Source organism: Silurus aristotelis (assembly GCF_946808225.1).
Source record: "Silurus aristotelis genome assembly, chromosome: 19".
NCBI lineage: Eukaryota > Metazoa > Chordata > Actinopteri > Siluriformes > Siluridae > Silurus > Silurus aristotelis.
Window position 1 is genome coordinate 12056128 of NC_139592.1, and position 21797 is coordinate 12077924.

General features: G+C 36.2%; 1 protein-coding gene across 3 annotated transcripts in view; it reads right to left on the reverse strand.

The window, feature by feature from the left end:
- phactr3a (phosphatase and actin regulator 3a) overlaps positions 1-21797 on the reverse strand; it is a 33080-nt gene that overhangs the window by 1337 nt on the left and 9946 nt on the right. Inside the window, exons 2-11 of one of the 3 annotated variants that reach the window (XM_083570202.1) lie at positions 11463-11624; positions 10582-10707; positions 9934-10134; positions 9634-9853; positions 9173-9315; positions 8690-8843; positions 4191-4246; positions 3910-3971; positions 3482-3622; positions 3219-3295 (exon numbers count right to left, since the gene is read on the reverse strand). In XM_083570202.1, the coding sequence (XP_083426328.1) occupies positions 3219-3295; positions 3482-3622; positions 3910-3971; positions 4191-4246; positions 8690-8843; positions 9173-9315; positions 9634-9853; positions 9934-10134; positions 10582-10707; positions 11463-11624 (1342 nt within the window). Of the gene's footprint in view, positions 1-3218; positions 3296-3481; positions 3623-3909; positions 3972-4190; positions 4247-8689; positions 8844-9172; positions 9316-9633; positions 9854-9933; positions 10153-10581; positions 10708-11462; positions 11625-21797 lie in introns of all 3 variants that reach the window. The other 2 variants (XM_083570203.1, XM_083570201.1) reach the window with 2 other exon arrangements.

The window sequence follows — 21797 nt, forward strand, 5'->3', positions numbered from 1 at the left end:
GATACATTACAGCACAAGGGCCCAAAAATGGCAGCTTGGCAGAGCTGGGGGTTGACCCTCAAACATTTTAATCAGTAGCCCAGAGACATTAAGTTTCCATCCCCCCAGAAATTTTTAGACTTTCAGTCTCTTTGACATGAAATAAAATTTTTAAAGATCATATGTTCAGTAAGTTGTCATTATCGTGCTTTGTAAATTGGCAGGCAGAATTAATAACATCATGAATAATGATTAATGCACCTCACTCCAGAACTATTAATGCAAGCCCAAACCATAACACTACCTCCTGACTTGTAGTTTTTAGATCATGGAAATATTCTATACACATTGTTTCACATTTTTGAAGAGGGTAATCTCACACCCAGTCTTGTTTTTGTGAACCATCTCTGTATAAACATACAAATTATAAGTAACAAACCTATAGGCACTAATATTATAAAAAAAAAAATTCTACAACTTAACAACTACTTTATCTCTGTAAAGCCGCTTTGAGATAATGTTCATTGTTAAAAGGGGTGTTTCAATACAGATGTACATACCTTCAAATGAAACTGACATTCTGGTCAATGATTTATTTATTTATTTTCAAACCCAAATGTGTGTAGCAATAAATAAATACATTTGAAGCCATTGTCTTTGCTAAAATGGTATTTTGGAGGAGAGTGTATGTTCTCTTTATATGCCTTATTTCAGCTTTATTCAGCTTGCTCACTAGTGGTTTTGTGGCTGTGTATTCAGTGTTGCCTCCTTCAGGATTCCACCATGGTTAAAGCTAGCACGTTAAGACACTGCTCAGAGCTAGCACACTTTAACAATTCAACACTGGTTTGGACCGAGGTCTACCCTCTTTTCTTCACTTCTCAGTAATACAGTCCTCAGCTTGGGAGAACTCCTGCTGTCTGAAATGTTGCTAGCGTATTTGAATGTATTTATTTCTCACATTTCTGGCTGCTATTGTCTAAATAGCTGTCAATATACACAACTTTAGCTCTGAGTGGTTAACAGCCAGGCCTACAGTATACACACGTGCCATCAATGTTCCATGGAGGCCAAAAAAAACCCCACCAGTTTGCTAGTCAGATAGTCAGTATACTGACTGTGCATTGATGCTGGCCCTAATTATGAGTTTGATGCCAAGAAAACTTTTAAATTTTAGTTTACATTTCAGATACAGAATATAAAACCTTATTGGACCTTATTAAACCTTATATAGCCATATGTGTGATACATTTCCATTGGAAAAATGAGCAAGCAATATACTTCAAGCCAAACAATGTACGATAAATTGTACATGAGCGAACAGAAGACAAATCTAAATGTATTCAATATTTACTTCCCTTGGTTTCCAACCAGCATTCATTCTTACACTTGCACAATTGGTACACTTGCACAAATTCAGGGATGTAATAGGATCAGAGTCAGATGTATGATTAAACAATTTTTCTAAACAAGTGCTAATGATTATCAGTTTCAAATGTAGGTTAAAACAGTCATTAACTGAAACAGAAACAGCTGTGTAAGAGACATAAACTGTGAGGAACAGCCAAACTCTGCTACTAAGGTGAGGTTGTGGAAGACAGTTTCATGTTCCAGGTCATACACTATGGCAAGACTGAGCACAGCAACAAGACACAAGGCAGTTCTGCTGCATCAACAAAAGGTTTTTCCCAGGAACAGATTTCAAAGCAGACTGGGTTTAAAGATGTGCTGTTCAAGCTATTTTGAAAAGTACAGAGGAACGGAACCAGAGATACAATGATCATAAAAGCTTCTTCTTTTTTTTTTCTTTTTTACACTTGGCTAAAACTTTTGCACAGTACCTTTTAGCGCCAATTACAACCTCAATATTTTTTGGGTATGATGCAACAAGCTTTGCACACCTGGATTGGGGAAGTTTCTGCCATTCTTCATGGCAAATCGCTGTGGACACACAGCAGCAAATTCTTTGTAGCCTTCCCCAGATCTGTGGCTTGCAACAATCCTGTCTCTGAGCTCTGCAGACAGTTTCTTCTACCTCATGGCTTGTTTTTGCTCTGATATGCTGTCAGCTGTGAGGCCTTCAATAGAGAGGTGTGTGCCTTTCCACTGAAAATTTCCACAGGTGGACTCCAGTCATGGTGTGGAAACAGCTACGCACCAATCAAGAGAAATGGGAGGCACCTAAGCTAATTTTCAAGTGTTGTTACAAAGGGTCTGAATACTTATCTACATGTGATAGTTTAGTTTTATTTAAAAAAAAAAAGATCTACAGACATTTGTAGAATTCTGTTCTTACTTTGTCATTATGGGATACTGAGTGTAGATTGATAGAGAGGGGGTGGGGACACAATTTTTAATTATTAAACTTATTTTTAGACATTTTACTATAGTACTGCACACTAATTTTAAAATTAAAATTTTGTTCTACTGGCAAATTATTTAGTTAATTGTAATTTATTTCTATACAGAAGCGAAATTATCAATAGATAATAGAATCAGAATAGAATAGAATAAGATATTATATTGATATATTTATTCACTGTACATATGCTTACATATATATCACATGCTGTAAATATGCTACTTATTTATCTGCACTATTTGCACAATTGCTACATTTTGCACTTCTGGTAGATGCCAAACTGCATTTCGTTGCTGTGTTCCTGTACAATCCAATGACTAAAGTGTCTGCCTCTATCTATCTATCTATCTATCTATCTATCTATCTATCTATCTATCTATCTATCTATCTATCTATCTATCTATCTATCTATCTATCTATCTATCTATCTATCTATCTATCTATCATATAAAGCATAAAATTAGTACAGAGATTTTGTAACATTTTTTGCAGTTTTTCACACTGATTTAGATGTTAGACTTGTCTTCATCGGCACTATGAATCTTTAAGCATTCTTTTATCCTAAACAGTTCATATTCCTTGTGAAAGGAAAACCTTGTAAGGTTCAACATGGAACCTTTAAAATGAAGAAGCATCAAAAGCTTTTTATATCTGACATTGGTAATATCTGCATGATTCTAAACGTTTTCATTGTTTAATTGCTTCCAATTTTAAATATACTGACTTGAGCAAGCGAAAGCAGGGCCAGGCATGTGTTCATTTTGGTCATGTACACGTCAGGTCCAAGTTATATAAGGATCGTCTATGTATCTTTAGCTCTGTAGTTGTGCTCCCGAACCTATAAATAGTTTTCACACTATTCGCCTTGCACACTGACCTTGTTAGGTGCTTGCTTGATGCATGTACCTCCATCTCAGTGCTTTTGAATTCATTCAGCTCTTTCCGGATGGCAGCCTGTAAGATAACAAATAAGCCTAATGCATCCCAATAGTAGACTTTAACTTGCTTATCTGTGCATTACCACAATTTAATAAAACGCTTGTGTTCGCTTTGAAAGGTCAACAGAGAGACACATTTTGAAACAGTTTAATCTGGCTGGAGACCTTCATAAACCCTCACTGACTGCTTGTTGTCACTTACCTTGTCAGCTGCAGACAGTCTGGTCCACGGTTTGTCGGCTCTCCTGTCATAATCCTGGGCTTTTGCAACCTCTACGTAGTCACTAAAGCGAATCAGAATTTTTCTCTCCCTCAGTTCATCTACTGTTGGCCGCTGATTGAGCTACAAAAAAAAAAATCCTTTTTTAATATTACTGAGTTCTCTGCGTGTCACATTGCTCATGTAAACCCATAGTTTTCTAATTTGGATTGCTCAGACATAATTGACTAAACATAACTTAATAACTTAATATCTCCTACAAAATAATTTAAAAAGTATTCCTCATTTTTGGAATGTTTTTATATTAATTTTGATTGGTACATCAAAAATCAAGTTTATGTATTATTTTATGCTGTCTCTATTATCACAAATTTTTAAAATAGATACATACATATTTAAAGATGGCATACCTTTCTATTTAGTCTCTGCTTTATTTCTCTTCTCTCCTCTTGCTCTGTCTGGTCATTCCGCTCTACAGAGAATCAGATTAGCAATGATGCATGACATAGTGACACACATAGGTTGATCTGCTGCTAGAAGAACATTCAGAAGATTTTGCTGAGATACGCTGATTGTGAATTGTGTGCGAATTGTGGCTCTGATCACTTACACTAGATTAAAACCTTAAAAATTGAAATGCTTTTCAAACAATTCATCAATTTTTCTATCAAAATATTATTGTAACACTTACGTTTTAAGATATTTCTGCCCTCAAGCTCCTCAACGGCCGGCCGTTGACTGAGTCTCCTACAGAAAAGTACCGAGATCATATTGTGAACGATGGGATTTGAGCAATGAATGAATCCACAAATTAAGGATTTTATGGCACATTAATCCACACAAGTCCAATGCCTTTCTGTCCTTCCTCTAAAACCTGAATGTAATTCTATGCCTGAGATGCACACAACATTTAGTTTAATGAAACAATGCAAGAATATAAGACTCTTGCCAAGAGCTCACGTGTCAATGCAGAGACTTTTTTAACATGTATGTGCGAATGTGCTACTATGCTCATGTGATTTCCACAAACTGGTACACTCAGAATTAAACAGCAAGTTTTATCTCATAGAAAACCATATTTTTGTAAATGGATTAGGGTTCAGCTATGCCTTAAATATTAACAGAACAATCTAAATGAAGTCATATAGTCATGTATAATCATGTCTGATGTTTTCTTTTCATCTACTACATTAAATCTCTGTATCTCTATATTATGTTGGGGATTTATACAGGCACAGATGTAATAGCATTAATATTTGATGAGGTAAATTTAAGATTTACTCTTGATGGGCCCCTGGAAGCTGACCCTGATATCGACCTGTGTCATTCCCCACAATATTGTAAGAGCTGGAGCAGGCATCTGCCACATCAAACTCTAACTCCCCCTTCCTGGCCAACAAGCATGGTGCTTTTATTATTTTATATAACTGTTTTTAAGTTACAAATAGTTTCCCGTATTTTTTTTTTATAATTTACATATCAAGAAGCAGCTTTTTTGTTGAGTAGTAAATATGTAAAGAGCCTGCATTTACACAATTACTTTTCAAAGTATCAGCATTTATTACTATCTTGCAACAAACTCTGAAAGTCCATGGTCACAACAATTTTCTTTTCTTTTTTTCTTTTTTTTCACACATTTCGTCTGGAGTACAAAGATTATGTTAGGTTGTGTCCAAATTAAAGTTCATGAATGTGGCAACAATAAACATGATATTGGCTAAGTAATGGTTGACTTGTGACTTCTACCTCATTTTCTAAGCCCTGTGCTTTTGGGACAGTTTCTAAAATTGGATTATAAATTTCAGTTGAAATGCATTTTAATTATTACATCTGGTATACATTATATAAAGTATATAAAATTCATGTGCCAGTGGACTGGCATATCCAACACTGAGCCAAGCTCAAAATAATCTGTTACTGAAAATGCATGAAAAAAAATTATTAATGTGCTCAAATTTAGCAATGATGTCCAGCAAAAAAAATAATAATAATAATAACCAGCTGATGAAACACAAATGCTATTTAACCTCAAAATTATTGACTGTCTTTGGATTTCTGACTGTCTTGAACAATAGACTGGGTCATTGGATGACATCTAGTAGTAGCCAGAGTGAGCAACAATTTCCTAAATTTAATATGGATGACAAATGGTGCAGTGCAATCCATAATTTATCTGTGTGAATGCTAAAAATAGCATGTCTTACTCCTGCAGAAGTGCAGAAAACCGTTAGACTATTAATAGCAAGTGTGTTATCCTACGAGAAGCCATCTTGTTGAAACTGCCGGTTCACCGATGCTGGTCCTGACACGGAATTGCATGTGAATCAGGTACCACATCTTAAAAAATATTTCTGATTGCAATCATCCATGACCTGCAAACTGCCACTTTATTTTAAAATAATGAACTATAATAGTCTGTGTCACATATCTGCACCACTTATTCCTAAATCTTTATTCACCACTAAAAATATATTTTGAAAAGATTTTTATATATATATATATATATATATATATATATATATATATATATATATATATATATATATATATATATATACAGTAAGGAAAATAAGTATTTGAACACCCTGCTATTTTGCAAGTTCTCCCACTTAGAAATCATGTAGGGGTCTGAAATTGTCATCGTAGGTGCATGTCCACTGTGAGAGACATAATCCAAAAAAAAAAATCCAGAAATCACAATGTATGATTTTTAAACTATTTATTTGTATGATACAGCTGCAAATAAGTATTTGAACACCTGAGAAAGTCAATGTTAATATTTGGTACAGGAGCCTTTGTTTGCAATTACAGAGGTCAAACATTTCCTGTAGTTTTTCACCAGGTTTGCACACACTGCAGGAGGGATTTTGGCCCACTCCTCCACACAGATCTTTTTTAGATCAGGAGGAAACACGGAGTTTGAGCTCCCTCCAAAGATTCTCTATTGGGTTTAGGTCTGGAGACTGGCTAGGCCACGCCAGAACCTTGATATGCTTCTTACAGAGCCACTCCTTGGTTATCCTGGCTGTGTGCTTCGGGTCATTGTCATGTTGGAAGACCCAGCCTCGACCCATCTTCAATACTCTAACTGAGGGAAGGAGGTTGTTCCCCAAAATCTCGCAATACATGGCCCTGGTCATCCTCTCCTTAATACAGTGCAGTCGCCCTGTCCCATGTGCAGAAAAACACCCCCAAAGCATGATGCTACCACCCCCATGCTTTACAGTAGGGATGGTGTTCTTGGGATGGTACTCATCATTCTTCTTCCTCCAAACACGTTTAGTGGAAGTATGACCCAAAAGTTCTATTTTGGTCTCATCTGACCACATGACTTTCTCCCATGACTCCTCTGGATCATCCAAATGGTCATTGGCAAACTTAAGACGTGCCTGGACATGTGCTGGTTTAAGCAGGGGAACCTTCTGTGCCATGCATGATTTCAAACCATGACGTCTTAGTGTATTACCAACAGTAACCTTTGGAAACGGTGGTCCCAGCTCTTTTCAGGTCATTGACCAGCTCCTCCCGTGTAGGTCTGGGCTGATTTCTCACCTTCCTTAGGATCATTGAGACCCCACGAGGTGAGATCTTGCATGGAGCCCCAGTCCGAGGGAGATTGACAGTCATGTTTAGCTTCTTCCATTTTCTAATGATTGCTCCAACAGTGGACCTTTTTTCACCAAGCTGCTTGGCAATTTCCCCGTAGCCCTTTCCAGCCCTGTGGAGGTGTACAATTTTGTCTCTAGTGTCTTTGGACAGCTCTTTGGTCTTGGCCATGTTAGTAGTTGGATTCTTACTGATTGTATGGGGTGGACAGGTGTCTTTATGCAGCTAACGACCTCAAACAGGTGCATCTAATTTAGGATAATAAATGTAGTGGAGGTGGACATTTTAAAGGCAGACTAACAGGTCTTTGAGGGTCAGAATTCTAGCTGATAGACAGGTGTTCAAATACTTATTTGCAGCTGTATCATACAAATAAATAGTTTAAAAATCATACATTGTGATTTCTGGATTTTTTTTTTAGATTATGTCTCTCACAGTGGACATGCACCTACGATGACAATTTCAGACCCCTCCATGATTTCTAAGTGGGAGAACTTGCAAAATAGCAGGGTGTTCAAATACTTATTTTCCTCACTGTATATATATATATATATATATATATATATATATATATATATATATATATATATATATATATATATATATATATATATATATATTTGAAGAAATGCATTATATATTTATATATATATATATATTGCCCCTCACACCTGCTTTCAGTACAAAACAGTGCCTAATACTACACATAAGGCCTACATTCTGTACAAACACTGATAAGAAACATCTCTTCTTTCTGCCATTTTTAAACAATCCCATAACAATTTGTTTTTGTAATTCTTGGTAATATCCTGTACAATGATTTGTTATTAAGCACATCCCACCCCACCCCACCAAATGGTAATTCATGCTTTCTAAATTTCACATTCTGTCAGAATTACTTAACTGGCAAAGGTTTGGGTAAAGTTGAGACTGAATTGTTTGTGTGTGTTTGAGCTTTTCCAAAATGTAAAAAAAAAAAATAATTAAACATAGAATCGTTTCCAGGAAATGTAGTGTACTAGCAATCACTGTGATACATCTACAGAAATAAATACTGTAGATTGTATGGCATACACATGCTGAATACTTCCTCTAACATACAACCAACTTCACATGATTTTCACAAATTAACACAATGAAATAATGAACAGGGGATCATTACCTTCATTATTATTGTAAATAAAAAATTGGATTTCACCTCCTCCTCAATCATAATTTATACTGTTTACATTAAATAATTTAGTAGCTGTCTTTTAAACATTGGCACAATCACAAATGCCACCACTGAAAAAGTTGGTCACCTGGTTGTCACTAGTACTGTGTAAAGTTATACTGCGCATGGATTTAGAATTATTAGGTGCCTAAATTTGATTCATTATAAGGTTAACTGAGTAGCTCAACTGCATTTATTCTGTCATTTACCTTTTAATTTTCCACATTTGTATGGAAAAATATAGCCTATTTTGGAGATAACGTTTTATTTGTTAAGGTAATGATACATTGCCATGTGAGGCATCTATTGGTTTTAACAGTGTTATATTTGTAAAGAATAACAGTCACAGGGCTGAAGTAATGCATGCTTACTTAGCAAGCTTCATTTCAATCTGCTGGCGGATTTCTTGTCTCTCCTGGTCGCTGCGCACAGGGAAGATGTTCCTGTCTTCCAGCTCCTGTTTGCTGGGCCGATTTCGTAGTTTCACAGCCAACAGCTCCTTTCTCATTCGCCGTGGCAGTGTACCTGCATACACAACATAAAGCTGCTTTCAAAACCCAATCTGATGAAATCTAACATCTAAACAAACATATTTAGCGTAAATTTATCTTAGAGTAAAATCTAATATCCAAAAGAGCCTCCATATTAATATAAGCGCATCCATTTGTGATAAAGAAAAATATACAGGATCCAAAAATGACTAAAATACTGTTATATCCATGACACAAAAAGACCACAGTGTCAAAAAGTTTCATGGACGGTAATAGTCAAAGCAAAAAAATGACAAAAATCTCATTTGATGATTAGTATATTTCTATGGATAATACTATACTGTATTTTAAAGAGATATTTACCAGAAATGACAGAATCGTTCCAGCTGTCAATGTCATATATGATTCCTGAGGCATCAGTAAAGCAGTTGCTTTGTCTCATGTTCTCCTTGTTCTCCTCTGCCTCCTTCCTGCTTTCCACCTCCCCACTTGGCTCTCGCTCCGTACTGCAGGACACAAATATTACAGATATATACACCATGTATATATAGAGCTTATTATACTTTTATGACTTTACTAGCTTCCACCACCTTGCCACATCCGCTTTAGCTTCAAGGTGTGCTTTGGCCTCATCAGTCCCAAATATAGTGCATTTCTTTTCTTTGACTTGGATGAGTCAGACTTTTAAACCATGTGCTTGAAGATTTTTATACAGTAAAATTAATAAGAGCACCTTCGTTCAACTTACTGCTCGTTCATCACACATCTACCTCTATAGAGGTAACTATTAAAGCAGAACAGAACAGAGAAACAGAAATTCTCACCTATCTTGCCGAAGCTTCGTTGCCAGGGCACGGTGCAGTTCCTCTATGATACTGCTAGGGGGCAAAGGAGGATGCAGGGTTCCTACATGAGGTAAACTCAATGCATTGGAGAAAGGCCCTCGGAGAAGTACAGAACTAGGGCCTTCTGGAACCCTGGGCACATCTTTAGGGAGAAATGAGTTGGGCTGAGGCACTGCTGGGAGAGTGCGGCTGGGAGGGTCTGAACAAAAAAAATTATACAAATTTGACAGTTGTCCAAACATTTTTCTATATAAACTGTGTTAATGCGACTCAACCGACCTTCCTCTGTGTTAAGCTGAGCGACTTGAATGCAGTGATTGCTCAGAGGAGATTGTCTTTGAGGCACTTCATCTTCATCTTCCTCTCTTTCCCCTGTATAAGCATCTCTACCCTCATCATTATCTTCTGGAGCGGACTCTTCGTCTTCCTCCTCGTCTTCCTCCTCCTCAATGCTATTAGGCTCTTCGGTTGTTGCACCATCTTCAATGGAATCAGGAACTGACAGTGCAATGTTTCTTAAATCTCAACCAACGTAACTGACATTAAAGTGGTATTCGAAAAAAGGAAAAAAAGAAAAGAAAAAAAAAGTAAACAGCACCACCGATTGGCCGAGTGTGTTGTTTGCAAGAAATAATTTCCCAGGTTACAAATATTATTCTTGCAATGGTTTTCAGTGATAGAAGTCAGAGTTTGTGATTTTTCTTTTAAGTCATTGTGATTTGACCTACACTTACAGTCTTGAATATTATTTTTCAAAACTTAAAAGCCTCTTAGATTCACAAAATATCTGTCCAGTGCTTTTACATACTTAAAAAAAATATATTTTTCAAAATGGCCAATAAATGACAAATATTGCCAAAATATTTTGTAATGCTTTGTAATGCTGGGTTATATGTTAGGAAAGGATTTTCTGCTAAAGGCCCTCACCAGTAGGCAGGTGATCGTGTTCTGAGCTGAGATACTCCATGCTGCTGATGCTGAGGATAGGCCCGTGTGAGCCAGGCAGTCGAAGTTCAGCATCCGAAGAGTGGAGGCCACTGGCCAAGGCCACATCTACACAGACAGACACAGACAGAGCTTTATATTAATCACACTAATCAAAGCTTTTTTCACATTCACCAAAAATCACACATTTACACTGGTTCAAGCCCTACTGACACTCTTTGGCTCTTGAGCAAGTCCTTTAACCCTCTGTGCTCCAGGGGCTCTGTATGTATTTATTGATGTAGACAAAGAACTTTAAAAGTAACTCTGGATAAAGAAGTCTGCCAAATGCCATCACATTAGTGTATGCTATAGATGTTTTAACAGAATGTTCTCAACTTAGCAGTGATGATGAGAATGTTCCATCTCTTAAATAATAGCTGATCAGTAGTGGCCCCATGACAGTCCAATACATATATGGACATGCTAAAAGAAAATGTATAACTGCATATGGGTTATGGTCAGTATTTTTTTTTACAAAATAAATATGGCCACAAGATATTCTAATGAACCTAGCTAGCTATATATATATCTCAATTTCAACTAAGATAACATCTAGTCATCAACGTCTGGACATCTGGAATCCCAGTTTTCAATGCGCACATGTAGAACCCCCGATAAGTATATGTATGAAAAGCGTTCTATTTATTCACACTACTGTACCACCATTAGTCATGTTTTATGAAAAAAAAAAAAAAATAATTAAACACAAAGTAGGCTACAATTAGGTTGCTATATATTGTATTTTATGTGCTGCAGATATAATGATTTTTTTTTTATGGGACTATTTAAAACAGCCGACTGGCTGTCTTTTCATCTTTTACCTGTGGAACTCTGCTTCATCTTCTCATTCTTCTTTTTTCTCCATTTCCACGGTCGGAAGAGACGCCCCAGAGTAGCCAGCTTGCTGTGACGGCGGATGGGAGGAGTGTGCACACCGCTCACCAGGCAGCTGGAGCGCATCACTCGCTGTTGCTCCATCACATCTTCAACACACACACACAAAGGGAGTAGGGAGAACAGTGAACGAACACTAAATACAGTTTAGATGCTTTCTGTACACAGTCAACATGCAGATCATGTCTGCTAAATGCCGCAAATGTAAATGTAAATGTAGATCATTCCCAATGTAATAAGAATACAGACCATGTCGGTGTTTAAATAAAGAACTACAGTTTAGTATCATCACCTACCCTAATAAAACAGTAGGAAGCAGCAAGTAAGATGTGACTGCATGATTTTATTAGGTTACATTAATCAATATTTTAATTTATGCAATGAAAGCAAAAGCAGTTTTGGCATTGCTAAACAAGCTTTGTTTATATATAGCAAGCAGTAATGTTACACAGCATGGTAATAATGTTATAAAGAGCTACGACTAATAGTCCAGTGAGTGTCGCAAAAAGGTAGTAGAAGTGGGCTTGTAATGAGTTTACTCATACATCCAAGCTTGTGAGTCAGCGATAGAATAAGGAAGGGGAGCTCTGCGCATAAAGGGGCCGGCCCTATGTGATCACAGACATGACAGGACTACAGACACCCCAGCAGTCTGTAATGTTTTATATTACCTTCAGAATCTTGTGGTTCATCCTATGTTATATACAGTATACGGCACCGTTAAAAGCATCTTTAAATAGATATTATTTAGCAGCATGCAAGTATGGGAGCTGGTCATGCACTGGTGAGCTGATCAGGTTTTGTAACAGTTCTATATAGATTTTACACAACTTATTGCCAGTACTGGGTCAGTATAAGTCCAAAGATATATAGCTGATGAGAGGAATTTGTCAGAAACTTGACAAAGATAAATAAATAGAGGTTGACAGATTGTGCTTTTGGGTCAAAAAGGATTGGGTAATGGCCGAAAGTGTTGGCCAAAGTTAATTAAAGATAAACATTCCTGCACCTGATGTACTCGTACCATACAATTATACCAGAAGTTGCCAGATATGGCTGCCCTTTAGTCACCCTAGTAAAAAATTATTATTGTTAATTGGAATAGTGGTCAGGGAACCAAACCCAGCCATCAGGGTTGCACAAGCCAGTGCACTCTTAGTGCCGGTCCCAAGCCCAGATAAATGGGGCGGGTTGTGTTAGGAAGGGCATCCAGCGTAAAAATATGTGCCAAATCGAACATGCGGATCATGAATACGGATGATTCGCTGTGGCGGCCCCTAATGGGAGAAGCCGAAAGAAAGAAATTGTTAATTGGTATAGTGTTCATAACAGATAACATAACATGGGCTAGTTTGAATAATGATATAATGCTCAACAGAACTTTATTTCAACAACATAACTATAATTTGTCCAGTCACAGAGGATCAGTCAAAAAAAGGAGCAAAAAAAAGAAAAAGACACAAATTATTCCCTGACCCGAACAATAAGGTTTTTCATTAAAAAAAAAAAACACACATTTCAAATGTTTTTATTCGCATTAACTATATCCACTATTTAAAGTCATTACATTACATTTCTTTTTTTAATAATGCTTAATGCTACTGTACTTTAATAAAATGGAAGACATAGAATATGTTGCTTAATGTGTACAGGCTTCTCCTGTGGCCATACACTGATTCCAGTAACCATATTATGTCATTTTCAAAAGTCATTGTAGTTACATTGTTCCCAACAACATACAGACTACAGGTAGAAAAGTTTACCTTCAAATACATGTGCATTCAACATGTGCATACAACAGCATGATTTTGTGGTCAGTGAGCTGCTGATTGACTGGCAGACAGACAGACAGATATATAGATACATTTATAATCTAATCAGTAAACATAATGACAGTGCAGCCCTCTATCTATGACTCCACACACACACACACACACACACACACGCGAGCACACAAGCACACGAGTCGAGCTCTATTCCCAAAATAGCGCTTTGTGGGCACAGGCGCCGCCGTCGGTGTGAATCTGGAGAGCTCCACTGCTGAGTGGATGGACATGGTCTCGACCGCCAGACAGAGTATGTCTACCCGAACCGAACACGTGACCCAGGGCAAAAAGCTACAAAAACACCACTCAAAACTCGCCATGGCTTCGTAAGAAATCCTGCGCGAAGCGTCCGCAGGGTCGTGGCTCCTCCTGCCGCGTTACCGAGCAGCGCGCGCCCAAAACCCGTATGCTGCAGAGCTTCTGATGCGAAGCATTCCACATATTCCTCTCACCAGGACACCATTTTGAAAAAAGCTTTGCTTTTTATTCAGGCACAAGCAGGAAAGTCCCCAGAGATCTCTCTAAGCATTCAATACGCAACAGATGGACGCAAAATGTGCAGTACAGCGCGTCTATTTTTGGAAAAGTGCAATTTAATGGCAACATTATGTTATTTACTGTAATATCTGCAAATATTTTGTTTTTCACTTATTTTACATCTATCTATCTATCTATCTATCTATCTATCTATCTATCTATCTATCTATCTGTCTGTCTGTCTGTCTGTCTGTCTGTCTGTCTGTCTGTCTATCTATCTATCTATCTATCTATCTATCTATCTATCTATCTATCTATCTATCTATCTATCTATCTATTGTCCATCCATCCATCCATCCATCCATCCATCCATCCATCCATCCATCTATCCATCCATCCATCCACACTCTGTAATACAGGACCCTGTGCAGGGTTGGAGGCAGTAGGAGAATGAGCAGTGTGAGGGGCTGTTGCTACGTGAAAGTCTATAGCAGGGGGAAAGGGGGGGGAGGGGCTACAAACAGAAGGGTGGCTGTTGCTATACGGAAGTGCCTGCAGAAGATCACACACAGCCAATCACGTGCCGACTATTCATAATAAACATATAATCAAACACACCACTCTTAATAGAATAAATGGGTGGGTTACAGGCGTATGACTGAAATGAGATGTGCTTAATCCACAATTTTTTATTAATTTTTTTTAATTCAAATTGTAACACAATCTTCAGTTAAAAACTGAATGCAGGACTGGAAAAGGTAAAGTTTGGGTGGTTTTCAGTTTGGGTGTGCATGGGAGTGTTTCTGAAAAATCCACAGGAGACCAACTTATTCATGAAGGTGATGACAAAGGGCAAAGCAAAGCATTTTAATCACACCAGTACAGACAGCTCATCAATCCAGCATACCATGGAGAAGAATAAATACACTCTGACAGTGCACTGGAATTCTTCAATACAGGATTCTTCTATTTCTACTATTACAGATATAGCTCTATTTGGTGGCATTTCTTGGGTGGTTACGTTTGTCTGCCCTTTGTATTGCATCAATAAGTGGATAATAATAACCCTTTTTTGGTATCAAGTGTTGGAATTTTACTTGGGGTTTTAATCATATACACTTACACGCCATTGCACTGGGCACATCTCACCTGTTAGTTAGGTTGGATAGTTAGTCTTTTTCCAAATTGTATTAATCAATTTATATCCCTTCAAATAATGTTACTTTCTGACCACAAGATTAATGTTAGCTGACCATTAGCTAGACATTTCTAGGACATTAGCTGTAACACTGATAAAAATCTACAAACACTATTGTGTCTGATGTTTTCTGTGTACTACAGTGGAGGTCCGGTGATAGATGGTGTATAGGATGCTGTCTGATTTTGAATAGTAACACATAACAGTATATATATACCAAGTAAATTTAAACCTTGATACACTTAAAGATTGTATGTGTTATAAAAATGTGATTACGGTCTCCTGGAAATGCCACAGCTATCTTGCACTAAATGCATACCTTCAGTAGAAATAAATGCCAGACAATCATACAAGTAGTAGACAAAAGTTACATTAACCTACAAATATGTGCCTTTAATCAATGATGGGAAATAATTAAGTACAAATACTTAATTACTGTAAATAATTAGATTTTTCTGGTATCAGTTCTTTACTTCACTAATTACTTTACTTGCATCTTTTTCATTTTACTTATTAAATTTTTCACCAAATATATATATATTTTCTACTTCTTACTTTCAAAACAGGCTCGTTATTTTAGTTTTAATCTATTTGGTGGCATGATCAATATTTATTATTTTCATTGCGCACTGTTTTTAGCTCATTGACCCATTTCTTGTCATTGTGCAGCTTTTCAAACTACCACTGGTGTATCTTTTCCTGGCTCACACACACATAATGGATGTAAACTAGCCTATGAAGCAAGGCAGAAGGCATCAAGAAGTTTGGATAACATGGATAAGACAGAGGGAGTCAGCAATTTGAACATGACTGAACAGAGACATTTCTGATCACCTGATCATCATCATCATCTGGTTGTACGGTCTGGATACATTCATTTGATAACAACATTTTTTATTCTTTTATATTAATATGATGTGAGGTCCAGTTACCAGTGTGACAATAAAACAGGTACTAATAATAGGTACTTTTTACTTAAGTACATTGCAGAGCTCAAACTTCTTTACTTTAACTTGAGTGAAAAAGTGTAGTCAGTACTTCAACTTTTAAAACATGAGCATCTGTTCTTCTACTTGAGAGAACAATGTGAGTACTTTTGCCATCTCTGCCTTTAATACATTTATCCTGCTACATATACAGGATTTTTTACCTGTAGATGAACTCATATCACATATAGTTTGCACAGGTTAATTACACTTTTCAAAATGAACCAGAATACAAAAAAAATCTGTAAGATGTAGAAGTCATTAGCAGAGAGCCTCCATAACAGAATAGCTAGTGGCTGGCTGGCTGGCTACACTTTGATGCCTGTGTAATCTATTCATTCATTCCGAGCCTTTGAGGCCATGCTACGCAAATGCTGAGAGGCTGTTATTGTAATGCCACACCAGAGATGAAAGAGAGCAACTTTATTCAATTCATTACTGACTGCATGGCTTAATATTGTGGTCTTGGCTATCACAGTCTGGATGGCTATCTCTTTTTGCTTGCTCAGTCAAAGATGCATTACAGTGTTGGTAAAGGCTGACCTAAGCGAAAGGAGAATGGCATTGTGTCTAAGAATGCTTCTTTATAGAAAGAGCTGCATCAAGAGTTAACATTTGACAGGAGCTGTAATAGGCACTCCCTTGGTGCTGCATTGACCACCTTGTCTGTGTTTGAGAGTATGAGATAAGATCTGATCAGACAGCACCCTTTCTATAACCTTTATGTCAATGCCAAATATAACAAAAGAAAAAAAAACAGAATCAGTGGGAAAAAAAACCCCTACAGATAGCTACCAAGAACTCCTTTGGTGATTTTGTGGCCACAAGCTCCAAGACATAAAAAAACAACAAACAAACAAAAAAGAAACCAAGACAAATTTACACATACAGTCTACAAAAATGCATGTATTTTTTTTTTGCCAAGGTGTGCACTGTAAGATTGGTTGTTTAAATAGTCAATCACTTTAAAAGTCTACTCTTGGTTTAAGAGGTAAATTATTTAGAGCCGAGCCAAACATTGGTCAGCATTTTGGAGTTTCATGAAAAAAAAGAAATGACTTACAACAAGACATTGAACATGCAACAAAAAAAAAAAAAGACAAACAGCTATGAAGAAAAATGCAAGAACAACAATCACTGTTTCACCAGCAACCTCTACAGAGCATAAGATATCATATGATTAAAAGATGACTTCTAGAACAAAAGCATATAGTTTATACTACAAGATGCGAAAACACTCAACAGCAGTAAAAATCTAAAGTCTAGACTAGAATTTGCCAAATCAAATACAGAGATAAGACATTTCTGGAACCAAGATTAAACCAATGTGATGGAAAGCTAAAAGCTGGAGAGAAAAAAAGGATCATGATCCAAAATATACTAGCTCATTGGTCAAGTAAGATGGAGGTAATGCCAAGACTTGATCTTGCATTGCTTGCATGATCATGATCACTTTTTTTTATTGACCATATAGTTTATAATAGTAACAGCAGAATCAATTTAGAAGTCCATAGAAACAACAGAAACAAACTGTCTGCCAATTTACAAAGAAATGACTCATTTCTAATTCAGAGAATTTGCACGTACGGCAAGACAATGAACAAAAACACGCTACCCAAATAACAAAGTAGTTAATCAAACGAAAAAGTGTAAGGATTTTGACTGGACATGTCAATCACCATACCTTAACCTCAGTGGTTAACCTAAAATTTTATAAGAAAAATTATTTGTGGAACAAGTCATAAAAAGGTTCAAAAAGGAAGAAAATAACAGTTTGGTGGATCACAGGTTTGTTGTGTTTAGGATTTTGCAAAGGACTTGCCTCCACTGAATATTAAATATTAATTAATTCATGGCACTTCTTAATCTTCTGCTTGTCCAAATTAGCCGGTCTGCCTTTCAAGGTGCACTTTCTAAGTTTAACACTTCTAAAAGCAAATATCTGAAAAAAAATAAATAAATAAATAAAAAAAAAAAAAAATATATATATATATATATATATATATATATATATATATATATATATATATATATATATATATATATATATATATATCTCTATATATATATATATATATATATATATATATATATATATATATATATATATATATATATCTCTATATCTCTATATATATATATATATATATATATATATATATATATATATATATATATATATATATATATATATATCACACTCCATAGTTTGGCCTGGTTAATCAATGCAAATGCATAGCATCCATTTTTACTGAGCCTGCCAGGTCTGAGCATCAAAACCTCAAGCTATGAATATCTAATAACACAATAATGAAATGTGCTTTTAATATTGAAGACATGCCAAATAACCCACTACAAATGTATTTCCAGCCTCCACTATTAGAGGCACCTACAATCCCCTAATCTTTTAAAATCCCACACTCATATGCATGTCTTATATTTCGGTCCATCAAGTAAAGCTGCCAACAGTTCAAAACATTTGAACTAAACAGTGTATTTTTTGTAAGGATGCTAAAAACTCAATATAAAGTATCAATATAAAGTCTCCAAGTAGAATAAATAATATAATTAGTTTCTGATGTTACTTGCACTGTCTGTTTGAAGTAACATAACATCAATTATGATGAAACAAACAAAGGTTAGTACTTTTACAGTAGAAATTAGAAACATTGTAATGATAGATGCATATGATAGTGTATAATTAAAACAATATAATAATAATTCTATTATGCTATTGGATAAACATAACATTTCCATGTGAAGCACAAGCTATAAACAGAACACATTTCTTTTTATTTTTAAAATGTCGTGTAAAATTTCTGCATCTCTCAATTATTTTATAGGCTACTTAAAGATAAGAGCAGCCCACTGAATACAATTTTAAAAGTCTTTCTGGCAAAATTATTTACTACTGGCACTAAAACTACAATATTATATGCCTTTAAATGCCATCCTGTTTAAAAATGTGAATCCTGTAAGAGGATACTGTTATATACTCAAACTATGATATTGGGTTCTGCGGTTAACGCCCTGTTGCACCACTAATATAAATAAAACAGAAAAATATCTATAAATGTCAGAGAGTGTAAAGGTTTTACTGACTCGCAACAGAAGTAAATGCCTGTAAATAGTTTTATCTGCCATGTAAGAAGTTACACCTGATGGAAAGATCCTATATAAATTTGTGGCTTTTTGGCAGAAACCCTTACAAGCTAAATGGCTGTCAAGTCTTTAAACTTCTTAATGAACAAAGGAATTTAATTTGTATGTCTTCATACTGTACAGTTGTACATACATTAAAAGAATAGAAATTTTTTTTTATCAAATTAAACTTTAGTTCACAATATTAGAATTACAAGGAATCAAATATTTACATAAACCATGTTGATTGAAACTGAAACTGATGTGATGACAAAAAAAATCTGATCAATTCTAAACAAATTGTATAATTAGGAGTTAATTTGGACTGCTACTGAGATTGCATGAAGAGTAAGTGCTTTTTTGCCCTTGATACCATGAGAAATTGAAAGCAAGTCAGCAAAGATCTTAAAAACAAGGTGAAGATTGTCCTAGGACCAATTTCTAATTTCCAACACAAGGTACCACAAAAGCAACTGTATGGACAACTGTATTTAAATTCATAAATCCTGGACCACACAGACAATGAAATGTTCATTAAGTCTATTTTTCAATTGTCATGGGGGTCCGTAATGCCTTATGGGGTGTCTCGGATCACCCCAGCCCCCCCCTTAATTCAAGCACTTCTCACAGGGAAGAACTTAGGCCCAGTAGGTTCAATTAAATTCCAAGACAAATCGATTACCATTGTTTGTCAGAGGTGGGAAGTTATTAAGTATAAATACTTTATTATTGTACGTCAGTAGATTTTTCTGATAGTACTTTACTTCACTATTTATTTATTTTTGACAACTTTTTACTTTCACTTATTCCACAAAGTACCGTATTTTCTACTTCTTATATTTTTAAAACAGGCTTGTTATTTTAGTTTTAATCTATTTGGTTTCTATTTGGTTTTGGTTTTAATTAATATTCGTTCTTCTCATTGCGTACCGTTTTCAGCCCATCAACCTATTTCTTGTCATTGCGCAGCTTTTTCAACCTACCACTGGGGTATCATTTCCTGACTATCACACAACACAGGCGTAGGCTAGCCTGCGAAGCTAACAATGAGCAAGACAGAAGGCAACAAGAAGTATGGGGCTAACATGGATGAGACAGAGGGAAACAGCGATGCAAACATGACTAAGAACAGAGACATTCCTGATCAATGTTCTATATGGTGGTTGTTCACCCTGGATACATTCATTAGGTAACAAAATTAGAAATTATTTTGTATTAATATATTAAAATGATGTAAGGTCCAGTTACCAGCGTGACATTCAAACAGGTAGAAGTACAGGTACTATTTACTTAAGTGCATGTCAGAGCCCAAACTTATTTAGGTAATAGTAACACTTTACAATAACAATACAAAAATAAGGATGTACTATGTAAACTAAATGTTACTTTATTATAAACTAATGATGAGTTAAGGCATATACAAGAACTACCCTTAACTATACCATGAGTCACATGAATTAAAGTATGAACAATGGCTACTTTGATTAGATGTTAGTTCATGTTTGTAAATGTATGTTTTATTTAACACTTTACATTTACATTTACATTTGCGGCACTAAGCAGACAAAAGTACAAAAGTGCTTTGAGTCGCTAGCAATGAATAAATCTACACTGGTACGCAAGATTACAAACTTGATATAAATATAACTCTTGAATCATCCCTAAACACCATAGTCCAGGGAGACTCCTGTCTGACATCGTCCATCAACCTGTCTATCACCACTGAAAACAGGAAAGGGCTCAGAGCTGATCCTTGATGAAGTCACACCTCCACCTTGAACCAGTCTGTCATTCCTACTGCACACATCACTCCTGTCACCTTGTCCTTATACATGTCCTGCACCACCTTCACATACTTCTCTGACACACCTGACTTCCTCATACAATACCACAACTTTTCTTTTGACACCCTTTTGTATGCTTTTTCTAAATCCACAAACACACAATGCAACTCCTTCTGACCTTCTCTATACTTCTCTATCAACATTCTCAAAGCAAATAATGGCAGGCTTCCACTACTCTTTCCCATAACTTCATGGTGTGACTGATCAACTTTATTCCCCTGTAGTTACTGCAGGTCTGCACATCTCCTTTTTCTTTTTAAAAGATCGGTACCAGCACACTCCTTTTCCATTCCTCAAGCATCCTCTCACCTTCCAAAATCTTGGTTAAACAACCTGGTTAAAAACTTCACTGCCATCTCTCCTAAACAGCTCCATGCTTCTATCTGTGTATGTCATCCAACCGACATCATGGTCCAACCGACTTTCCACTCTTCATCCTCTTAATCACTGCACTACTCCTCTTTACTAATCCTATCCATTTCCTGCTTCACCATCTCCACACCATCCAACCTTCTCTCTCTCTGATTTTCCTCATTCATCAGCTGTTCAAAATACTCCCTCCACCTTCTCAACACACTCTCCTCACTAGTCAACACATTTTCATCTCCATCCTTTATTGCTCTAACTTGCAGCACATCCTTCCCAGCTCGGTCCTTCTGCCTGACCAATTGGTATAAATCCTTTTCTCCCTCCTTATTGTCCATCTTCACATACGCCTTTTCCTTGGCTTTTTCCACATCCCATTGTATTCCTGCCTACTTTTCTCATCACTCTGTCGATACCAATTCTG